This window comes from Corvus moneduloides, chromosome 15, assembly GCF_009650955.1.
Source record: "Corvus moneduloides isolate bCorMon1 chromosome 15, bCorMon1.pri, whole genome shotgun sequence".
In the NCBI taxonomy this organism is placed as follows: Eukaryota; Metazoa; Chordata; class Aves; order Passeriformes; family Corvidae; genus Corvus; species Corvus moneduloides.
In genome coordinates this window covers 890,480-913,982 of record NC_045490.1, presented here as the reverse complement: position 1 = coordinate 913,982, position 23,503 = coordinate 890,480, and the positions used below count along the sequence as shown (strand labels likewise).

General features: G+C 46.8%; 1 protein-coding gene across 2 annotated transcripts in view; it reads right to left on the bottom strand.

Moving 5' to 3' along the window:
- Positions 1–23,503, bottom strand: part of NR3C1 (nuclear receptor subfamily 3 group C member 1) — a 61,212-nt gene that overhangs the window by 36,695 nt on the left and 1,014 nt on the right. Inside the window, exons 1-2 of one of the 2 annotated variants that reach the window (XM_032124595.1) lie at positions 23,125–23,307; positions 21,175–22,363 (exon numbers count right to left, since the gene is read on the bottom strand). In XM_032124595.1, the coding sequence (XP_031980486.1) occupies positions 21,175–22,349 (1,175 nt within the window). In that variant the 5' untranslated portion in view covers positions 22,350–22,363; positions 23,125–23,307. Of the gene's footprint in view, positions 1–21,174; positions 22,364–23,124; positions 23,308–23,503 lie in introns of those variants that run through there. The other variant, XM_032124594.1, reaches the window with a different exon arrangement.

Below are 23,503 nucleotides of genomic sequence, written 5' to 3'. Positions count from 1 at the left end.
ATTATTGATGAAATCAAACAATATAAAAATACCAAAAAATGCTTTTTGAGCTGCAGCTAGGAAGGGTTTCAAAGCTGCGGGAACCTGAAAAGAGAGTATCAGACAAAAATCTGACAAAGCTAGATGCAGGACAGGGTGGGAAAAAAATGGAAGTTTATCAGGCAGTTCCTTCAACCCATCAGATGATCAGTCAATCCAACAATCCTACCTTTTAAAAATATTAACATAAAGCAAAGGAGAAAAAAAAGATCCATTTCAATCAGACATTACTGAGACCTCACTGGGGTACAACTTCATTTAACCTCAGTCTCAGCTTTATAATCAGCTTTTTCAGCAGCAAGTACCAGAGAAACAAACCAAGGCAGCACTGAAACTCCCAGGGTGCAGACCCCATACAGCTGCAATCACACACGCTGAACAAGCTTTTAACTCCAAATAACTGGAGATGCTGACATTCAGAAAGCCTCAAGTTTTCAAATGAAAAGCACATGAAGGTGCTTTTATCTAAAACACAATATCCTGGTTTAAACAAGCATTTCTGCATTGCTTTAACAGTGCAATAACTTCAACTGCTACTGTGTCTTTGAGAGACACTGATCCAATGGCTCAGCAAACCCCAACGCTGGGATGAGGCTCCCTCAGACAAAAGCTTTTCTACCCTTGGAAAGCTCCTCTCAGATTCGCGGGGCTTTAGAGAAATTAACACCAAAACAAAACATCTTTAGGACACAGGAAAGAGGTTAATCTTTCCTTCTCTTTAACAGTGGTTCAGAGCAAAGCAGCACGGGAGACTCCAGACACATCAACTCAACCAGGGCTCCGAAAGCACAGGGCTGGGAGCAGCCTGGCTCCCCCAGCACAGCGCTCCCACCCAGGTTCTGAACAGCCCCCACAAGGTGCAGCTACCCCAGGAGTATTTTTAAGGTGCAATAAATACATGTATGACCAAAGCCTCGCTGTATTTCCAGGCTACATTAAAATCTGTCTGCCAATGTCTTCACTGCTCTTATGTCACTTACATGTTCTGCCTGAGAAACATCAAACAAAGGTCATGCTGACAAACACATTTGCAACAGGAACAAACCCAGCTCTGACTGCACACTTAACTCTTTTGTGTGGGGAGGGCCCTGCTTAAACCTGCAGATAAAGCCATGTTTGGAAAGGGATTCACCTGGCACAGGTTTGTGGCTGCATGCAAGGGCTGCCAGCGGTACCCAGCGGGGTGTCAGACAGGAATCTGCTGCGCTGGCCCTTCCTGGGAGAGAAGGAGCTCTCCGTTTTTATGGAGTCATCCCACTGCTTTCCCAGGAGAATAGGAGCCCTCCGTTTTTATGGAGTCATCCCACTGCTTTCCCAGGAGAATAGGAGCCCTCCATTTTTATGGAGTCATCCCACCACACACAGGGCTTTTCCCTTTCACCTTGCCTGGGCAAGTTTCCACCATCCAATCTACTCGTGGCAACATAATAAAGGATTTGTCTGAGAGACAAACCAGGTTAAAAGTTAAGACAATATATGGATCATGCAAGATGGACACAATCGTAATGTTTCAGTGTCTCAAACGACCAATCTGTAAAGTATAACTGAGACTATCAACAAATAAATTACCACCACAGAAAATGAAAAATAACTAACACATCCTAAGAATAATATACTGAAAAAAATATTTAGGGTCAGTTTTACCCCCCAAATTAATTTCATCTCACTTCAGGAACCAAAAGAAGTACTAATTTTAGAAGTATCATGATAATGAACCCTTACCTGGCAATACAGAGAATCACTGAACAGCAAAGAATAATCCAAGCCTGTTTCTCCTCCCCACTGCCTCATGGAGAAAACTGAACTATGGATAATTATGCTCTTAAATTTGAGTCCTCAGCACACCTGAATTTAGATGAGATTAACCAACGCCTGAATATAAATTATCATTAAATTGACAGGAAAGAATGTCTTAAGTTTTGTATTTTCTTATTCGTGATGCTGAACACGTCATCATTATCTACAGCTTCTCCTACCTGTAATACAGATCTTCCTCTCACCCCTATTCTGTATGTGGAACCTGTATCTGATTCTGGAAGAAAAACCCAGGAAGCACCATGAGAGAAATACAGTAACTGATAACATGACAAGAACAGACCCACCAACTTCATTATTGCTGCTATTGCTCGGTACTTTGGAAGCTGTGGTGCTTCAAAAAGCTTGGGAAAATCACAACTTAATCCCTTTTCCCCCTGCATCAATCCATAAGGAAATACCAGAACAAGGCAAAGGGCTGCAGCTCCTCACCTCAGTTGGAGCCGGTGCTGGAGATAAGCAGGTCGGCCTTTCCAAGGAGACAATGATTAAGTGTTTCCCTGGATTGCTTATTCTTGCAACTTTAATCACGAATCCTGCAGCATCTGGCACTTCTCCTTCAGCTTCACTTAAGGGCTGACAATTGAGAGACTCTGTCTTTTCTCAGAAAATCTGTTCTGGGCTGAGAAATGTATGTGCAGAAGAGCTAAAGAACAAAGCAGCACTTCTGATTTCAGCTAGGGAGAGAAAATGGGCCTTAACTGCTCCACAAAGAAAAGAAAAAGAAAACAATATTCCTGCCAGCTCATGGGTTCTTCACCCTGGGATAATGGATGGGCAGGTTTGGAAGGGGCTGCCCAGGGAGGTTTGGAGTGCCCGACCCTGGAGGCACCCAAGGAAGGGCTGGACGTGGCACTCAGGGCTCTGGGCAGGGTGGGGATCAGGCACAGCTTGGACTCCCTGGTTTGGGAAATCTTTTCTAACCTCAGTGATTCTGGGATTCTGTGATCTGCACGACTTTTTCCTCAAAGACTTCAAAAGCTGCTTTCCAAATTGCCCAAGCTCCAATATCTGAGGAGCTCTTTCCCTAATTTTAATATTTAGGCCAAGAAAGCAATTTAATTGGAGGAAAAGAGTTTTATTTTTAGTATTTGGAAGGAAACTACCAACTAAATCTCATTATTAGACTGAGCCTCAAACCATGATCTGGTAGTGTTTTTTTGTAAGAAAAACTTGAAATATTTCATGGACTTTGATGAAGGGACAAATTCCATGGCTCAGTGCTAACACTAGGTGATAAATCCCAGCTCCACGATGGAGCCCACTGTTCCTGGGCTGCAGGGATCTAAGGAGCAGCCCTGAGGGAGCACCTGTGGCTGTGTTCACCTGCACACGCCCCGCACGTACAGCCAGGTCTTTTCCACATATTCAGTGTATTATGGGAATGGAATGTATTCAGATGCCTGCAGCCCTGCAGGGATTGCACATGGCAGCCTGGCAGAGGACTCATTACAGCCTTAACTGCAGCCAGTAATACACTTTCTTCCCCCCAAAACTCCCAAGACACGGCATAAACCCATGGTTACCGCTCTCTTGCTGCAGTACCAGCCTCTTCCTTATCCCAGTCAGAGCCACCCGAGAGTGCTGCAAAGTCAGAAATAACCAAATTCGTTCCTCCCAGACTGACTTTTTCTGCTTGACATTTTTTAATAACACCACCAAAGTAAAAAACAGTTTTATAAATATCACAGGGACTGTCATTTACAGAAAGCAAGGCCTTGAGAAGATCAGAGAAACCACCAAGTAATCTCAATGTGATTGTGGAGATGGGAAACGGACTTGATAGGCTTTAAAGTGTTCAAATGGAAAATTAATAATGAAGTCAACCATTCAAAACACTCAAACCCAGTTTCCACTAAGTATTACTGCTTTCAAAACCAGCCTTTAAATTCAATCCTGAATTACAATATGAAAAGAAAGTTTTCACACACTTTTTAAAGGCAAGCTCCCTCACACCCTTGCTGTGGGAAATAAAAATAAGCATTTTACTTGACACTTACTGGAGGCAGCTGGAAAAGAAGGTGGCTCCTATCATCAGTCTTCACTCTTCTGAAAACCTCCGCTATTCTGATTTCCCAAGATAGAGAATGTTGGATCTCTCCTTAGACTTGCTCCAGCCTCTCAAGAAGCTCACAAGACACATCCATATGTTCCAACCCAGACTTTCCCCCTCACCACTGTACCACGAGCGGGGGCGACTGCGGGTGTGCGGAGGCAGCTCTGTCACCCCAAGGAGGGAAAACCAGCCCAGAAGTTGCCAGAAATGCAACTGCTATTGCAAAACAGCATTACGTGGACAGAGCCAACAGATCAGAGGAAGAGATAAAATTAAGTTGGAAATAGGGTTCTGTAGATTAAGTAAATTAACCCCAAGATCACCTGTGCTGCTGTTTCAATCCCATTGCCAAGGTATCCTCTGATTTCTTTTTGACCTCAGACTAGAGGCCAAGAAGAGAGATGATATCTAAGACTGCTGTGTAAGAAACGATTACTGTAAAGCTCACTGCAAAAGCAGATTTACTCTAACATCCAGTGATAATTCCTTGGTATATGGAACACTGGGTGAAAGGATGCCATCAAAATCGCTGAATCATTTAAACTGGAGATCTCCAAGGTCATCAAGTCCAAGCTGTGGCCAATGCCCACCTTGTCCCCAGCCCAGAGCTCTGAGTGCCACGTCCAGGAATTCCTTGGACACCTCCAGGGATGGGCACTCCAAACCTCCCTGGGCAGCCCCTGCCAAACCTGCCCATCCATCAGAGCCCAGGCTGAAGAACCCATGAGCTGGCAGGAATAATACACACATTGTGTTGGTGCCCCCGGAAAAACCTTCCTCTGGTCAAAGAAGGGAGCCACAACCACGAGCCTCGGTTCATCTGCTGAGGCTGTCCCAGCAGAAGGATTTTGTTTTGGAGTTTGTGAGCATGCTTTGATGGGAGAAGGAAAGGGATGCAGGAAAGGAAGCAAGTTTCCTGGCAGATCTTTAGTATAATAACCAGAAAAAGATCAATTACAGGCACGCATTCAGTCTAATTATTCTCCAGCCTACAGCATAGACATTTTTAACTCCACAGTACAGAAATCTGATCACTCAAATATTGGAACAAAACTGGTCACAGTGGCGCAAAACGCCAGGGTACTGCGGCCAGGTGCTTCCCAGGGTGCTTCAGGTGATGTTCTGAGTCACCTTCCCCATCTCTGAGTTCAAAACATGCACAGAACACCCTTGTGAAAGGGGATTTTCCAAGCAGAGGAAACTCAGCCTCAGAGACACAGCCTGTGGTCAGGACACTGGCCTTGAGGGCTCTGTGTGCCCCAACACCTCCCTCAGCACAGGCACAGCTGCCACAAACAATGCAGGCCTCAGCCAGGGAGAGAAAAATCAGTGTTAAACTCCCACAAAACGAAAAGGCAAAAAATAAAAGATGAATTCCAAGCCTGGTCACTTCCCAGCCCGGCATCTGCATGACTGCTTCTTGAGGGCTTCTATAGAGACCTAAAAGCATCCTCCCAAATTGCCTGAGTCCCAGTATCTGAGGAGCTCTTTCCCTGATTTTAATATTTAGGCCAGGAAAGCAATTTAATTGGAGGGAAGAAAGTTTTATTTTTTGTATTTGAAAGGAAAGGAAATGACCAAGCAAACAGGCATTCTTCTGGGGCTGAAAGCAAGTCCCGAGCTGCCGGCTCCCAGGGCCAGCTGGCCAGCAGCCCATGTACAGTACGTGTTTACTTGTTGTCTAACCACTGATAACTCCGGAGTGCATCCATGAATCCAAAAAAGAACCAAGTTTTCTGTTCAGAGAGGAAGGAAGAACAAAGCAGACAACGATAAAAATATTCACCGCTGATGGCTACTACACTCACTTCTGAGCAGATACCATGATTAAAGAATCCAGCATCAAATTAAAACTCTTACCTATCAAACAACCAAGAGCATTTAGACAGAAGCAGGAATTGTATTATTATAGAGAAATAATGCTGCTATGTACATGCCCCTCATGTAAAAGTCCAGCTCTCGGGATTCTGTGCTCCTCAAGCAAGCACAAGTACCGAGCTCATGCAAAGCTGAAGCAGACGCACAGCATAGATGTTTGCTTCCTTCCAAGAGCTCTCAGTTATTTAAGACTAAGCTTAACCTTGTGACTCAAGAGAAAAAGCCCTGCTGATGGGGGCTGGCAAATATTCCAAAATCTGAAAGCCAAGTCCTGTACTGCACACAGAACATTGTCACGGCACCTTCACCGCACACAACATTTGGGAGTCACAATCCTGGTGTCCAGGTCCTGGCTTCACCAGCCATGTGCCAGTAGGAGCTGAAGCCTCGGCATGGCTTTGGGAAGTGTCTCTGACCCTCACAAACAGGGAGCAGCGGCTTTTCCAAGCAGCTTCTCCTCCCCTGTAGTCATATAAAGGATGAAGCTCTGGGCCTGAGCCCCTCGCTGACCCCGAGCACTGCGGGAGCGGCTGCTGCCAAGCACACCCGGAGGGCTGCTCTGGGAGGAGCAGCCCTGGGAGCTCCATGGACAGCACGGGCTCTGTCACCAGCACTCCCATCCCAGCAGCCTGAGCCAAACATAAACTTACTGCATAAACCCACCCCAGGTTCCAGGAACCCCTGCCAGCACACAGATCCTGTGCTAGGCAGCCTGAAAGGCACCGTGGGTGTGCGGAGACAGCGAGAAGGTGTTTGATCCCTCACGCCCGGAGCAGCAGGTGCTGCTGGGCTGGATTTGCAGCTGCACATGATGCCCACCAGCCCGTGCTAATCCTGCTCCGTGATTACAGCGGCACAGGCTGCAGGAGAGCTGATAAGGAGCTGGCAGGTGATAGCAGCCGAGATCTCCTCCGCATTTCCATGGACAGTTACAACACCCGTGGTTTGTCAAGAAAAAGACTCGATCCTCAACCATGTCTCATAACCAGACACTCTAATCTTGTCCCACAGGCTGGGACTGACCAACAGCCTTCAAACCTGTGACTCAAAATGTTTGTCTCACATTTGCATGCCTACCCTGAGATAAAACTGGCATGTTACTTCTCTGAAAGTATTAAACATCAAATATGGACATTCTATTTGTGCCTTCTAATCCAAGCTTCATAACAGAAAACTTAAAATGGACTTGCATACAGTAAGTGATATAATCACAGCTGGTGATTTAACAGAAAAAAGCATCACTGGGATGAAGAAGCCAAAAGGCTTCACCAAGTGAATTCCAACATGCCTGTCCTGTCAAATGCAAACCCAGACACTGCTTATTTATCAAAGGCAATTGCACAATCCAGACTGGCCTGAAAACTGAAACTTGGACTGGCAAAAGGTTACTTAGAAGGAGAGAAAAGGCACTTTCCTTTTTTGCATGGGCCTGGGGAAAGCTTTAAACTGACAGAGGGAAAGGTTAGATGGGATTTTGGGTGAGGCCATGGCACAGAGCAGCTGTGGCTGCCCCATGCCTGGCAGTGGCCAAGGCCAGGCTGGATGGGGCTCGGAGCAGTCTGGGACAGTGGAAAGTGTCCCTGCCCATGGCAGGGGGTGGCACTGGATGAGCTTTGAGGTCCTTTCCAACCCAAGACATTCTATGATCCCGTCTTCACTGTAACAGTGATAATAAAAAAAGAAAGTAGAGACTTCACCTACTCAGAGGTCCAAAATAAAAGGTGAATGTGTCACTGCTGGAGTGCTACAAAATTATAATGGAACATTTGACTACACTTTTTGAGATGAAGGATGGTAACAGACACAGCCCCTCCCCAAACAGCAGCAGCTTGGTGAGCGTGATGCTGCAAAGGCATTAATAAAGGCAGGTGACAACTGAGGCACCTGCAGAAAGAGGAAAGTAATAATGTTCTGCAGTTCTTCCATGAACAGAAAGTAAAAGCAACAAACAGGTTTGGTTTGAACAGCTACTTCTGAAGAGTCCGAAGAAATTCAAGTGCTCAGGCCAAGCGACAGGGCTGTGAGAAGGAGCATCTCGGGTAGTCCAGGGCAGTGAGAACAGGGGAACAGCACTTCCTTGAGAACCTGCTCCAGCCACAGAAACTGCTCTGCGGTCACACAGCTCTGCTCTTCCACTGCTGTGAACAAACTGTGGCATCTTACAGCAAGGACATCACTGCCCGAAGACTGACTTAAACCGGAAAAATACTGCTTTTGACGTTATCTGAAAGCCCTGCCTGACTGAGCTGCAGAAATAAGAGCAAAGCAACATGCCCTGGAGCAGAGCAGCAGCCAGGGAGGATGGAGCCATCAGCTGCTCCCAGCCTGGTCTCACTTATGGGCACGAAAAGGTCTTCAAAATGCAGGCTGGAGAAGCCAATAATTCTCATTTTAACACAATGTCTCCCAGTGCAGTGTCTCATCATCAGCTTGTTTGTATTACTGTTAATTTTCACATGTTGTGCGAGGCTAAGACCAAGCAATTAATGCTCCGCAGTATCTGCACGATGACTTTCTATTGGAAAGAATTAGAAACTCCCTCCGGGCACAAATACGCAAAGGATTCCCAACTCCATTCCCCACTTCAGCATCGAGAACAGCTTTATTCACTAAAACTACAATTCTGGGAAAACTGTTAGAGATTCACCACCATCCTGGGAAATGTACAGCAGTAACACAATGTACTGCACACACGAGAACGTCTGAGGAGGGATCTGCTCCCTCAGATCGGCCCTGGGAGCCCACGGACCTGCCCCGCAGCTCTGCCCCTCCGCACCCCAACCACAACCTGTTCCAAACACCCAAAACCAGAGCCAGCTCCTTCCAAGCAGCCCAATTTCTCACCTTGGAAACCACTCGGATTTAATGCACCTTCAAAACAAGGAGTCTGAAGTACCACAGCACATTGTTAACACAGGAACAACAAACATAATCACCTTCCCTGGGAAAGAATGATTAGAGAGAGGAGAGTACCAAGTTCTATCCTTGGCAGCTGGAAAAGAAAAATAAACTACTGGAATGGCTAGAACACAATCAAGTTCTCATTTTTCTTGAACAATATATGCTGTGTTTGTAGAAAATACTTTGAAAGATTATAGTTCAGTTAAAAATTTGTATTAATTCTATTAAATTGATATTTATTCTATTTACTACAAATTCCTTGCAGTTAAACTGGAGAAAAATTCTGATTTTTGCCGAACTAGGGTCTGGCTGCTTTTGGTGGCACATCTGGGGCAGCAGCATAGGAGGGAAAAGAACATTCCTCAGTGCTGGTACAGCAATCCAAAGCGTGTGGGGACGACAGGGACAGCCAGGCAAATTACTGATGATAACATGTGTGACAGAGCAACCCATCTTCATAATAGAAGATTTTAATTTCCTAGGTGTCTCTGGAATGATGACTGCAGCACGAAAGAAGTGAAGGATGGCTTTCAAGCCCCTAGGAATTTCCCAGGCAGCAGCTGGAAGAGCCCGTTTCCTATAATCACCTTGACTTACTTGAAATTTTGAAGACAAAATGAAGGATGGAATTTACCACATGGGGTGGGGGGAACACACACACACATGAATATCCCAGTAACGAAAATGAGGAAAGGAAAAAATGTTATGCAGGAAGACATCACCACAACCAACCTGAATTTGTCATTCTCCCCCCTCCATTCTGGCTGTTTATCTCCGTGGCATTTGGGGACAATTTCTCAAGCACTGGAGACAAACCCATGCACAGAAGTGTTCTGGTAGCCAGTTAGGAGCTCATCAACCCCACTCAGGAGCAAGCAGTATGGAAGGGGCAGTGCTGGGATGGGAGCACGCCGAGGCTCACTGAGCACAGCCACAGGTCCTCCTCCATCCTTCCAGGTGACAAACGCTCCCATCCACCTTTTGGGCTGCTCACACTGAGCTAAGGGTGTCCCAAGATGATCAGTGACAACCCAGAACCCCTTCCCGAGTCCCAGCTGCCAGCTCCGAGTTCCATCCTGCGCAAGCGATGCATGGATAATATTCCCGAGGCTCACAGCCTTACATTTTCCAGCTGGAGCTCCCTCTCCACACAGCTCTGTGCTCGCAGAGCTTTCCAGCCTGGCACTCAGCACCCGAAATAGCTCAGTATCAGCTAACCCAGAAACCTGTGTGCACATTCCCTCTCTACCCCGGCGCTGACCCGCAGGGACCAGCGGGCGACTCCTCGGCCTCGACAGCCACCACCAAATCCTGCCCAGGCTGCCCAGCTCTCCGGCCCACGAAAGAACTGCTCTGCCAGTTCCAGGACAGCCTGGGGGGGGGGGGGGGTCGTTCGGTTCTTTCTTTCGAAAAGGCCTCTGGCAAGGAAGCCTGTCGAAGTCTTAAAGGAAAGAGAAAAAAACTATTCCAGTCTATTCAGGTCGATGGGATTCACAGCTCACTGACAACCTCAGAGAAATCCAGGACACAAGATGAAGGGATGTTTTCCTTCCAGGAGCAAGGACAGCTCTTTCGCAAGAGCCTCCACGTGCTCAGTGACCTTACAGGTTTACAGCCTACCCCTCTGCCAAGGGCCAGAGCTGGGCTCCCAAGCCACAGTGCCCGATGTCCTGTGCCCCGTCACGGTGGCTGGTTCATTGAAGACAACATCTTTGAGGGCTGGCAGCTCCTCCATGTCTGCTGGGCGAAGCTATCCTCACCCAGGGGACCACAGGCTCTGCATTGATCCCATGGAGCTCTCCCTGCCCACGCTGAAGGGGCCCAGACCATGTGCCAGCAGCCCTACTGGGCTCCAGCCACCCCTTCCCACCACCTCCCACCCTGGCTGGGCTTGCAGAGCTGCCTGCCAGGTAAAAACAGGATGTTTTGGATGTTTTTGATAAAATCTGGAATTTCAAGTTTTGCTATTTCCACAAAGTTTAGGGTTTCCCTTGTTACCCCTGTTTCATTTTGAAATTAGGACAGTTTTAAGATGTCCACACCTTGAAACACTGCACGCAGGAAGCCAGTGCTGGTAGCACTTATGAATACTTGGAAAGATTCAGAGAGTTGAATGCTGCATTTCCTTTAAAGCTCTTCCTTGGTTCCGAGGCTGGGGTCAGCCAGGAATAGAAACCCAGTCACTTCCTCCTCCCCACTGGTATGCCGTGCAACTCAGCTGGGGCTTTGATCTGCAACACGGAACAAGCTGAGGCACAAAAATAAGTGGACTTAGAAACCTCCAGATTGTTATTTAATAAAATATCAGATGTCCCAACCTTTAATGCGTTAAAAGAGTCTTTAAAGATTTATCTTTAAAGTGATAAAATAAGTCCAAGCTCATTTGTCAAACCAGTTGCTCTGGTTGGAAAGTAGCTGTCAAGTATCTTGATGACTCAGGATGTTGTCAGTGCAGGCATCCTAATATTAACTGCTCCCTTCAACAAGAGCTGAAAAAGGAATGCTCTGCTACTCATAATACAGAATTCCAAGCACTCAGGTTCTTACAACACTTACATTTTAGATGAGGGAGTTTCAGAACTAAATTTTTTATCAAATCATGCACAGAACTTGCAAATCACCTGGCACTGCATGAGAACAGACTTGTCTTCTCCAGCTATGGAAACTAATTCAACACAGAACTTGTTAGATGGGTTTTGTTAAAAAAAGAAGGTGTCAGAGAAGCTTCCTTTTCAGTTCAGAAAATGGCAGATGTGTGGGGCTTAGCAGAAACACGTGTCCAGGAAGGACAGAATTCATAAAGCAGCACGAAAATGAAACCAATGGACCTCACACCAGAGCAGGACTCACACCCTACACCAGAGAACTTCCCCCACAGTCAGGGTGGCCAAGGGACCGCTCAAAAGCCTGGGCTGGGACAAAGTAGGTCAGAGAAAAAGCCTCTGTTGAAATATGGATTAAAGCAGTAGTGCTATTCCAGCTGGGAGAGCCTATCTGTAATCCAGGATCACTTCTACACTTCGTGCTGCTTCAAATAACAGCATAAATTTAATCTTCAGTTTTCTTTTAAAGGATTGTTTGGTCAAAGCAAATAACCCCAAAAGCACTGTAAGTCTCCCTTTTGCCCCAAAAAGGATTACATCATTTATTAATCAAAAGGCAAAGATGTAAGATCATTCTCTACAAACTAATTTTAATTCATGTTTGGCAATCCCAGCAAGGTACTGAAAACAACTTGGACATGGCACTCAGCACTTTGGGCTGGTGACAAGGTGGGGATCGGGCACAGCTTGGACTCAATGGGCTGGGAGATCTTTTCCAACCTAAATGATTCTGTTCGGAAGTGACATTTTAACAAAAGCCAGGTCTGGGGAACCCCAAAGGCAACTCCAGTGCCATCATTTGGACCACTGCCAATCCTCACCAACAGCCAATACATCCCCCAGTACGCTATTGTTTCAACAAACGTCATAAACATGTATCATCTTACCAAAATCAAGGTGTGAAGTGAAATTAAACTCCACAGATCTTCAGCATCCAAAAACTATTCTGGATACGAAGTTTAAGATTTCTGATTTTTAAAGCTGTTTTAGAAGTCTGTTTTCAGATAAGACTTTTTCTCATATTGGCTTATATTCTAATCTACTCCATGTTTTAGGAGAACCAAGATGCAGAGTCCTTTATAAAAAAAAGTCTAATTATATCTACATAACCCTCATATGGGGACAGCACAATTAATTTGGGAGCAATTCATACAGAACACAAGATTAACAGAAATTCAACAAGCAAAACAAACCATCGAAGGCCTTAGTAGCAAAAGTAAACCACAAAAAAAATACAAGAGAGAAAACAACAGCCGGGTAATAGGAAACTGCAATCGACATGCAAACTGAAATCAACGTGAAACTATCAAATCTGCAAGTTCTGTCCTTTATTTAGTTTTGGTTTTTGTTTTTGAAGTTAACCAGCCAGGACTGCATTCTTGCACAACAAATCCACACACGTGCATGCAGAACATGCACGTTTTCAGCAGGGGTTTATTCAAAACCTTTGCTGATGGCTTTAGGAAGTTACTGCTTCAGAAAGGTAACAAATGCTTAGGGGAAAAAAAAAAAAAACCAAAATAAGCAAGAGGAAAAAAATATATGGGTACACAGCAATGGACAGCGTGCCTGTGGACAGGTGTGCTGGCATAAAATACATTACTGTGAATTTACACCAACTGACCAACGGAGAAGCTACTGAAATCATAAATAAAATGTAGAGTTTAATACATTACAGCTGTATTCACACCCCCCCTCATTTTTAAGTGATGGGGGAGACCCCCCAACCCTTTCCTGGCACCGCATCCATTGGAACACCGCCCTCCTCCTCGGCCACACCGCCAGTTCTCCTCTGGCCGAGGTGTCGGGGATGAGGCAGAGGCAGCTGGCACAGCAGCAAGCTCAGCCCAGCACCCCCAGGTGCCACTGCCCACCCCAGCACCCCCAGGTGCCACTGCCCACCCCAGCACCCCGAGCAGCTCCCCACGAGCCCGGCGGCACCGCGGCGTCGGACGCGCTCCAGCAGCACGGCCCTGGCACAGCTCCCCAGCCACACCGAGCCCTTCCAGACCCTATTACTACATCCCTACACACCACCACACCTTGGAGCAGGTTCTCCAAGCCGTGACAGCAAAAATAAACCACATCAGCTGCTCTTTTCCGTCACAGATTCCAGACTCCCTGCTCAGGGCGGTGAGGACCTGCTGGAGCTCGGCAACAAAACTCCCCGAGAACCCCCAAACTTCACAGTCGTGTTCTCAAAGCAGGCTGTGAGGGCAGGGGAAGGCAAGGAGACAGCACACAGGCTTTGGAGAGCTCTCAAGGGGCTGAAGCTCAAAGCACAGCCAGGTGCACACACACCATAAGCAGCCCTGTCCCTCCCAAATGTCCAGCTGGGAAGGAGGAGATCCATGGAAGCCCTCCCCTGTCATACCCAATCCACACAGCTGGAAAGGAGCCGTGTAATGGCTGGAGGATTCTCATCCAAGACCAAAACCTCATTTTCTAAAAATTTCATGGAATTTCTAACCCCAGACGTCCTGTTTTCACATCCCTCTCATCAGCCAAGCTACTGCCCACTTGTGAGCAAAGAGGTCATCTGCCTTCCAGCCCCTCTGCTCCATGAGAACTGCCAGCAGAAACAGGGATTCAAACATTCACAGACAGAAACGCACACAGAAACCCCCAGATCACCCCTGCCCACAAAGTTTCTAATAAGAAAAGACTGAAGTCCCTGCTGCATCCTGAAGTGCACCACAAGAGATCCCCTGGGTAAGGACAATGACAGGATCCTTCCCAGGTTTCCTGGAAAAAAGAAAGCCAAGCCAGGGAGCTGCGAAATCACTTCCACTATTTGCTTCTTGAATAGATAACAGACTTCACTGATACTTCATTATTTGCCCCTCCTTGACTCTACAGTATACTTCTGAGTTTCCCAAGTAGTATCTTGAGGCAAACTACTCATTTGTGCCCTCATTTCTTTTTTAAAACTCCCATCCTGAGCAATACTTGCTAACTTTAAACTCAGTTACACAAATAAAAGCAACAGAAATAAGAAGTATCTGAATAAAGCAACACAAGAGTAAATGACGCCCTGCTGCTCACAAGTTTCATATTAAATCTTGTGTGACCATGGTGCAGAAATTTGATGATCTCCAGCTGTTTTCTGACACACAGTAACTGTACAAACATATTACAAATAGTATGAAGAATGTATTAGTGTAAAATCCAATATGAAACTCGTTTTCATTACTAAATTACAGTAGCAGTGAACTGAATTCGAGAAAGACACGATCATTATTTTAGAATTCCTTCCCCGACAGTACTTTTGCCTCTACAATCTTACAAAAACTCAGGTATTTGACCAAAAAGGGGAAGTTGTGTATGATACTGCATCCCCACAGCAAAGTATCAGCAGTTTGTGGGATATTCATTTCCAAAATACATCAGGATTGTAATTTTCTAGGAAGATTTAGCAAGGACTGGGAGCTCCACAGGTACAGCTGGAATCTGGAGGTTTAATGGTGACCTGTTGGCACTGGCTATATTAAAAAGGCAGTGGGCTGGTGCAGAAACATTCTCCACACACGATGTCAAGGTGACTTCTGAAGAGCACAATTTCCTCCAGAAATCCACACAATTGTGGTGATTATCGATTTAAGGCGCCAGGGTTATAGAACTCTACATGATATCCTGGGTAAGTAACAGCGTGTCCTGGAATCTAAACTCGCCTCACACACGAGCAGCGAGCAAACCTGACCTCATCTCCATCTCCTCCATTCCAAAGCCCAGCTCCAGGTTTATGGCTCCCTGAGCCAGAGGAGCTGCAGCTGCTCCTCCTGCTTCTGCCAGACACCTCTGGGACACGGAGGTGACACAGCCGGCGGGACAGGCCACAGGAGAGGGAGGAAAATCTTTTGTCATGGTGTTTTATAGTTCTATTTCAAGCAATACAGCCATGGCTTGAGCACAAGGAGACACTGCTTCACCCAGGGATGGAATCCCTTCAGGAAATGTCATGGCAGAGGTCGGCGGGAGCTGAGTCAGACCAGAACGTGGGAGACAGAGGCACAACACCTTCCCTGGAGTGAAGGTCAGGTAAGGAGGAAAACCCCCAGGAGAGACACAGTAATTGTGCTGAACTGTCCTCCCAGCCCAGCCCTGCACTTCTGGGGACACAGCGATTCGCCCCCCAGTACGGACCCAGGCGCTGGACTGGTGACACACGGGGCCAACCCGCACCCGCGGGCTCTCCTGCCCACAGGCAGCGAGAGCTGCACGTCCAGAGCCTTCCAGCTGCCTCTCCAGTCTGTGGTGCCAAGTGCTCCAACACAGGGATGGAGCTCGCTCCATGCAGGTGACCCTCTGCTGACATCCCTTTGCAGGTGACCAGCAATGCCACGGTCACAATTTGTCACATATGGGCAAAAAAACCGTAGAGTTTGTGTTTCGTTTTTTCCCACAGATACCCCAAACGAGCTGCTCTGGAGTCAGAGCCAAGACAATGAGATGAAATTATTCTTTTTTTGCATGTGTCATCTGTTCCAGCTGTACTGGTTCACTCCTGTCCCAGGGGGATGAGGCCCTCCACTGACAGCATCTGACCAGTATTTCCAGAACCCAGCACTGAGAACAGGATTAACTCCTGGTCTGCGAGGGCCTTGGCTATTTAAGCAAAGGCTGTGTTATAAAAGGGTATCAGTGGATCTCACATTACAGTGGCTGTTACAAATGGTTATCAGTGGATCTCATACTACAGCAAATCAGCCAGAAAATCCCTGGGATGAGAACAATAACCTGTACATGCAACAGTGCCACACATTAATTCTTCAGTAAATAAGATTAGAATCTGTATACTCGAGACTCTGGGAGACAAAGGCTGGGAAATCAAAGAGAGCTTAACCCAAACTCCCTGGGTCTGGTGCACAGCGTTCAGCACATCGAAGTGTTCTTCTCAGAAAGCACCTTGTTGCACACACACTTGTTCTGTGCTTCTGAGTTCCAAGCTAATCGCTTTACAAAGGCATTTCCAAGTTCACTTCTCTACACCAGAGGTGACACACTCGCAGTTATTTTATTAGTATAAACTCAAAGTAATGGTAACTATGGATCTACAAAGCTTTTCCCACTGCTCGTAACTTGGATTGAAAACAGGATTTTATTGGGATCTTGCCTTCCTCAAGACTGATGCCGTGGGGACCGTTTGCAGAACGCATACACGACACTACAGCGGCACATCGGGGTGGGACAGCAGCTCGGGCAGGCTTCAACTACCCCAAAAATGAATGCTACCCCAAAGCAACGGCTTTGGGAGGAGGAACGCTACCACCACACCCAGCAGCAGCTATAAAACTGGACCCAGGAAGACAGGAGGACTTGGGAACCTTTTAAAGTGCAGAAATAATTCCAGTTTGCAGTTACACATATACACACAGAATATGCACCACTTGTTCATCTCCAGAAGGAGCAGCAATAATCCAAGGAAGAAGGGGAATTTGCTTCCCCCAAGATAAATTGCTCTCACTGTAAAAGTAATCTTCAGCATGGTAAATATACAATGTAGGAGTAGGATAATACCTGTATTTCACATTTCTGAGAAGATTCATGAATAGGACTTGTTCAACCACAGCTTTGCCTTCACTGCCAGCAGGAGAGGAGTACAAGGGGTTTAACCATGGAGATAAATAAAGAAAAATTGAATGGACAACAGAAATAAGATTGTTTTATAAGCCAGAATTAGGTTTAAAATAGAAAATATTGTAGAGAGAAATAAATTTGCAGGAGTTAGCAATTTGGGCTGGACTTACAACAACCTACTTGGCTGTGAGCTCGATGGAAGGATCAGCCAAAACTGGGAGAAGTGGACTATGTCTTACATGACCTCTCATTTATCTAGCTACCTTTCCAGAGCACCTTAGAGCACATTCTGCAGGACATTCCTGATTCATCCCTTTCTGCCAAAACAAGTGGATTTTTTGCCATGTACTTCCAGACTCAACCCCCTGAGTACAGTATTACATTAAGCTGACAAATCACAACACAGACTACTGGAACCCTGAGCACTCCAAATAACACGTCTGGGTTTTATATCAAAATAGAATTATTAAAAAAGCCCCAATTCCGGATGTCCCATACATTATACACTGCTGAGTCAGGCAGCACTTAAAGCACTGCATCCAGCCCTGCCAAGCCACCGGCCTTGGCCAGCAGCCGAGGGAAACAAAGCGGGAAGACAAACGGACAACTGACCTTTACCACTGCTGGCAAACAATCCCTTTTTTCCCCCTTCTTTCTCACACAGCACCTGAGTCCAAAAAAGAATCCCAGTTAAAGAGTTAAGGATAGAAAGGCAACTTTTGGAAGCAAGGCTCTGGATCACAACTGACCAGCAAAACTTTTCCTCCTTCCAGACTCTCCTCCTCTTTAATGGCTTCTCTCAGCTCTTGCCCTTTCTTAAACTTCCTTAATAATCCTTATCCCCCACAAGCTTAAGTACTAGGAATTATTTCAACTGTAATAAGAGAAGCCGTAACACTGCCAGTGGGGCCCAGTTTCTGGCTGTAGGAGCAAACCCTGCATTGCTGGGCTGCTTCTCGGCATCCTTCACTCCCTCCACAACAAGCCACATCTCCAGGAAGTCAGAGCAATAGGAGTTGAGCAAAGGATTTAATGCATATACCATGCAAGAGCCCCACGAGTGTGTGTTGCTAAAGCCATTTCCTTGAAATGGAACAGTTTTCCCTGGGTTTGTGTAATAAATCACAGTAACATCCCATCGGAGACAGGCGCCAGCAAACCCTCCAACTCCTCAGTGAAGCACTGCAGCGCGATTTACTCCTCTTCCAGCTGCCATTAAAGACAATCTAAGGTAAACTGCCTGTTAGCCTACTTTTTCCCCCCTTTTATTCTATCCACCTTCTTCATTCACTCCACTCACTCAGATGGGAGACCCCGGAGCGATCCCAGACAAAGCCGTCCCACCGGCCGGAGCCTCCCCGCTGCTCAGGATCTGGAGTTCGAGGAGCTGCAGCTCAGTGTTTCTGCAGGAGGATTTGCAGCTCAGCACAAGCACTGACTGACTCTTCCACCGGCAACAGTTTATTGATTATTGCCAATTCATTCCCATTAATCAAATTCCTGAAGTTTGCATTCTGCTTGTTAACTTCTGGATCCCTCCCGCAGTTCACTGCAATTGATTGGTTTTCTTGGGCCTGATTATCACTTGTCTCATTAAAGCCAGCAGCTGGAGGAGCAAAATCGCTCAAAAATGGCATGACATCAATTCCAGCCTGAGTGGATACAAAGGTACATTCTAGGCCTGCCATTAAACAGGCAGATTAAATACAACCTAAACACCAGGGCTGAACTGCAGCTTTTCTTCCCCTACGTTCAGTCTACAATTAATATGTTATTAGCAGACAATTCTACCAACAAAAAAGTATTTCCTCCTGGAACCTGAAGCTTCTCAAAACCTCAGCCTCCACCTCTCACATTTAGTACCTAAAAAAACCCCAGACCACGGGAATCTGGCAAGTGAGTCCTTCCTTTGTTTCTAAAACAAATGCCAATTTTGTTAAGTCTTCTGCAAGAAAAACAAACAAATCCACAATACATCACCTTAAACTAACCCAGTTTAGACCAAGTATTTCTGGCAATGTTCAGGAAGAAAAAAAAAAATCCTGCTTAAAACACAAGGTTCATTAAAATCTCAAACACTGTAAAAGGAAGATGGAATTGCCTGAATGTTATGGAATAAAAATAATAAAGCAAACCCAAACAATGCTGTTTTTAGAACTGGACTTTGTAGTTTAAGTATATAAAAATCCTTGGGAAGTAAGAACAGCTTCCACAAAGCTGTGAATAATGTATTTTTATGCAAAGCTCAACTAGGAGCCACCTCAAAATTCTTTACACATTCCATAAAGAAAAAAAAAAATCCATTATGTTACAGCAAAAAGGAAGCAATAAAATGTAAGATGACCTTGCAGGACACAAGAACGTCAACGCTCGAGCCCCAGCGTGGATAACACTGGGCAGTGGAGGAGGCAGCTGGGTGCTGGGATGCTCCGGGACATTCCCTGGGCTGTCCCGGGCACTGCCAGCCCTGCCTGCACTCCGTGCCCCAACGCCGTCCCCAGCCTGCTCCAGACAGCACCACAACATCTGCCCCTGCTCGCCCGCTCCCTCCAGGAGCAGCTCTGCCCACGGTCACCCCCCAGACGAGCTCTCCATCCCTCCGGATCACAGGCACAGGACACAACGTCGGTGCCTGGAACTCCCCGGAGCCGGGCAGAGACCCCCGTGTTAACCCCGTGAGTGCGTGGGGCTCTGCCTACACAGCCCTGCACAACACCACCGCCACGGCAGCACCGCACCTCCCCAGGATTATCCTCAAAAGTGACACTTCCATTATGTCTGGGGAATCTGCTTATTAAAACTGCCCCTGAAACCTTCCTCCCCAACACAGAAACACTTCTTGCTTTGACACAGAGTTTATGATTATCTTAAAAGGTACAGTGAGAGCAGAGGAAATGAACTCCCTAAAAAATCCCCATGAAACAAACTGAACACAACAGGAATTGGACTAATTATGCAAAAGATTAGCACAAAGCATTTCTACTTTGTCAAAATAAATTGTAAGACACGCTCAATATTCATGTATCAAGGTGGAATCTATCCAGAGATTTTGATTTTCTTTTCTGGATCTCTTACATTACAAATTGCTTTAAACACTTCAAAGAAAAAGAATCACATTCACAACAGAAATTAAAACCTATTAAAGAAATTGAGAATGAAAGCAAGCTAGAAGTTGTCTTCCTCAAACAAGGAAATCCTCACACAGTTCATTCCAACCATGGGAAAATGGAGCAAATATCGTAGAGGGAGAGCCCCAGGACCGGCAGGGAACACCCTGGGGATCAATTGTCAGCAGGGCAATAAAACCCAGAATACTAAACCAGATCCTTCATTAAAAGCCTACAAATACCGTGTTTCTGCATAGGGGCTTGCAGAGGCATTTTCTAACAGACTCCACAAAATCCCCCTCCTCCATGGAGGCCCCACGCTGCTCGTGCAAGTAGTTGTTAAACACAGAACAGCTGAGGGAAACACAACTGGGTGTTCCGCTGGAACTGAACCATTCCCAGCCGAGCACAGCTGCCCCGGCCACGCTGCTCCTCCAGGAGCCTTTCCCTGGAATAGCTGCACCCCTGGATACTCATAGGAAACACCACTGCCAAGGCACTGCCATAGGTACGAACCAGCTCCCCAAACCCCCCTCCCAGCAGCCTTCCTGCCGTTCTGCTCAGGAGTTAAATTCCAGGTATGTTTAAATCTCTCTGCAAATATTCTTATCTCTTTAAACGCAGTTATTGAACAAGCTGCTGAGTATTTCCCGCTCGGAACCTTCTTGTCCATGTAAGGTAAATGCGATACCGAGCACAGCAAAAACTCGAGTTCAGCTTAAATGTAATTCTAGAAATTTACCCAGCAACCAAGTTATTTTTGTGCATAACATTTAAGTAATGCTAGGAAGGAAAAAAAGCCCACAGTGATTGATCCTCTAACCCCTGGGAACGAAGGAGCTTTTGTACACACTTAAATACTTCCTTCCATACTGCCTGTTGTATGGATCCTGCTATCACATACTCGATTTTCCCTCTAGGCTGTATCTTGGAAGTTTTGTTTTTATTTATTTACTTTTTAAAGCATGCCAGCTCCCCTCCACTTTTCTTCCCTTTAATACCAGTAACTGCGTAGTTGCTTAAAGCTGCTCTTGTACTGTGGGATAAATATTCCCCAGTGATGTCTGATCAGCCACACATACCAAATGGAAAAGGAAAAAAAAGGCAAAAAAAGACCAAGCAACATGCATACAGCATGCATGGAGTTGTGCTAAACACGCTTGTAGCATTTTAATAAAGAGCAACAAAAACTAATTACCTCGAATAGCCATTAGAGAAAGCAGGTCTGCCAGAGAGGTTGAGCGTTCCCAGTGGAGCCAACGCCTCGTCCCCCGATCCCTGGCACCTATTCCAATTTTCTGACCCGGCAGGAAGAGATGGAATGATATTAAAAATTGGTTTCTGATCCTGCTGCTGAGAGAGCGACGCAGTATTTAAATCATAGTGGTACACCTGTCCCCCAGAGGTGCTGACACCGTGGATGGAGATGGCCGAGACTTTCGTACCCAGCAGGTTCGACCTGGAAAAGTTGGCCTGGCAGTAAAGTGGGCCCATGCTTTCCTGCTTGATGCCGGGAGTACAGAGTTCAATGAAGTCTTCCTTTTCTGTTTTCACTTGAGGCATTGGCATTTTGGAACTGGGTAAAAGGTCACCACGGTCATTAATTTTAGGTTTAGTGTCAGATAAAAGAGGAGGCTTGCAGTCTTCGCCAAGACTTCCTTCCAGGAAAAAGGCGTCGTCTGCGGATATGGGGGACAACAAGCCACCGTCATCGAGCAACGGGTCCAGCCGCCATGGGCTCCCGTTGGGCTCCTTGCCCGGCGAGACCGGCGGCAATTCTAAATCCTGGAGGATATCCAGGGTGCTTTGGTCTTCAGAGAACAACTTCAAATTGCCACCATTCGAGCCCACCTGGCTTTGGACTGCAGCTCCCGACTCCGCAGGGACGCTGCGCCCAGCCATGCCTGGGAAATCCGGCTCGAGGGGCACGTCAGAAGACGCGGTTCCCTTCGCGTCCTCGGCCAGGCTCGAGGACTTGTTCAAGCTCGCAATACTTTCCTCCAGGAGCCTGAAGTCCGTTTCTCCAGAAGAGACGCCGATTTGGCCCTGGTGCGAAAATCCCAGGTCGTTTCCCATCACTTTTGCGTCTGTTTCACCCATGTACAGTCCCATCGAGAGCGACACTGCCTTGGAAAGGTCTGGCTGAGGCACATTGTTTCCTAATCCTTTCGGAAAGTCAGCCAAAGCAGGTTGCTGACTGGAATCCGACTGAGAAGATGCAGGGAGAGGAGAAGTAGACACAGGGGCTTGGACAGTAGCTCCACCCCTGAAGGGTGGATGGAAGTCCATCACGATCCCTCCTTTGGTACTGATGAGCGCATTTTTCCTGGTTTCGTCTTGATCCGACGGGTTAAGCAATTCTTTGGAATCCATTACTTTACCATTAACTAGAAAAAGATCAGAAGCGGTCAAAGTCAGCACAGCAAGGACACGTTAATAACAGCATTAAAATAAAGAGTCTAAATCCTTCGCCTGGCAAACCTGGCTCAGCTGCTCTAAGAGCGAAGGCACGGCACACCACGCTCTGGGCTGACACGTGCCACGTCTCTCAAACACACTGTGTTTGTTTCCAGGGGGTTTTAGTTTTTGTTTTCTGTCTAGTGAGGAGGAAGTGCGTATTTTAAAGCTTTGCTAAACGTGGATGAAGGGGTAACTCTGCCTGCACACAACTCGGAATCAAGCTACAGCACATGACATCTCTGCACGCACTCTCCAGCTTTGTCACCCGTCCCCGCAGTGACGAATTGTAAGAATTGTTAAAGGACCTGGTTTACAAATTTTGCAAGGTAAATTTCCCCGGTATTTAACTACACTTTGAACAGGGGAAGAGCACATTTGCCACCTCTCCCAGTCAGCTCTCCCCTTCCAGAGCAGGTCCGGAGCTCCCAGGGCTGGCACCTCCGTGGTTTGTCATTCCCCAGGAGCCACTCGACCTCCCCACCACAAAACACAGCGCCTGCCACTATTACACGGGTTCAGTCTTAAAATGAAACCCATCCATCTTGCAATAAACGCCGCACAATTCTTTAAATATACCTCAAATTTATAAATAAAAACTAGCTAAAAATAAAGCAGGATTTTTATTAGCTTCCAACACTCTACCCGCTCACGGCTGCTCTTCCAAACACACCCAACACTGAAAACAAACCTCTTAAGTTTGCGATGTTTGAATTTGCTACGTGTTTTTTTCAGCGGAGAGCATAAATATTTGGAGAAACACTGTACATTCTTCGACAAACTTCCGACACGGTGTCCGGCCTCCCCCGGCAGCGCCCAGCCCGCACTGCCGCAGTCCGGGCCGGCCGGGGGGCAATGCCCCGGCGCTCCCAGCCGGTCCCTTCCCCGCCGGGCACAGGGGCACCGCTCCCAGCCCCACGGCCCCGGTCGCACCGCGGCTCTGCCGCCGCTCGCGGCAGCCCCGGCCCCGCCGCTATTTCTGTGTGCAAAGTTAAGGCTGCGAGCGACAAAAAGGCCCCACGTGTAAAATCTTAAGGTGGCCCCGGCGAGCTCCGGCCTGGGGAGCTCGT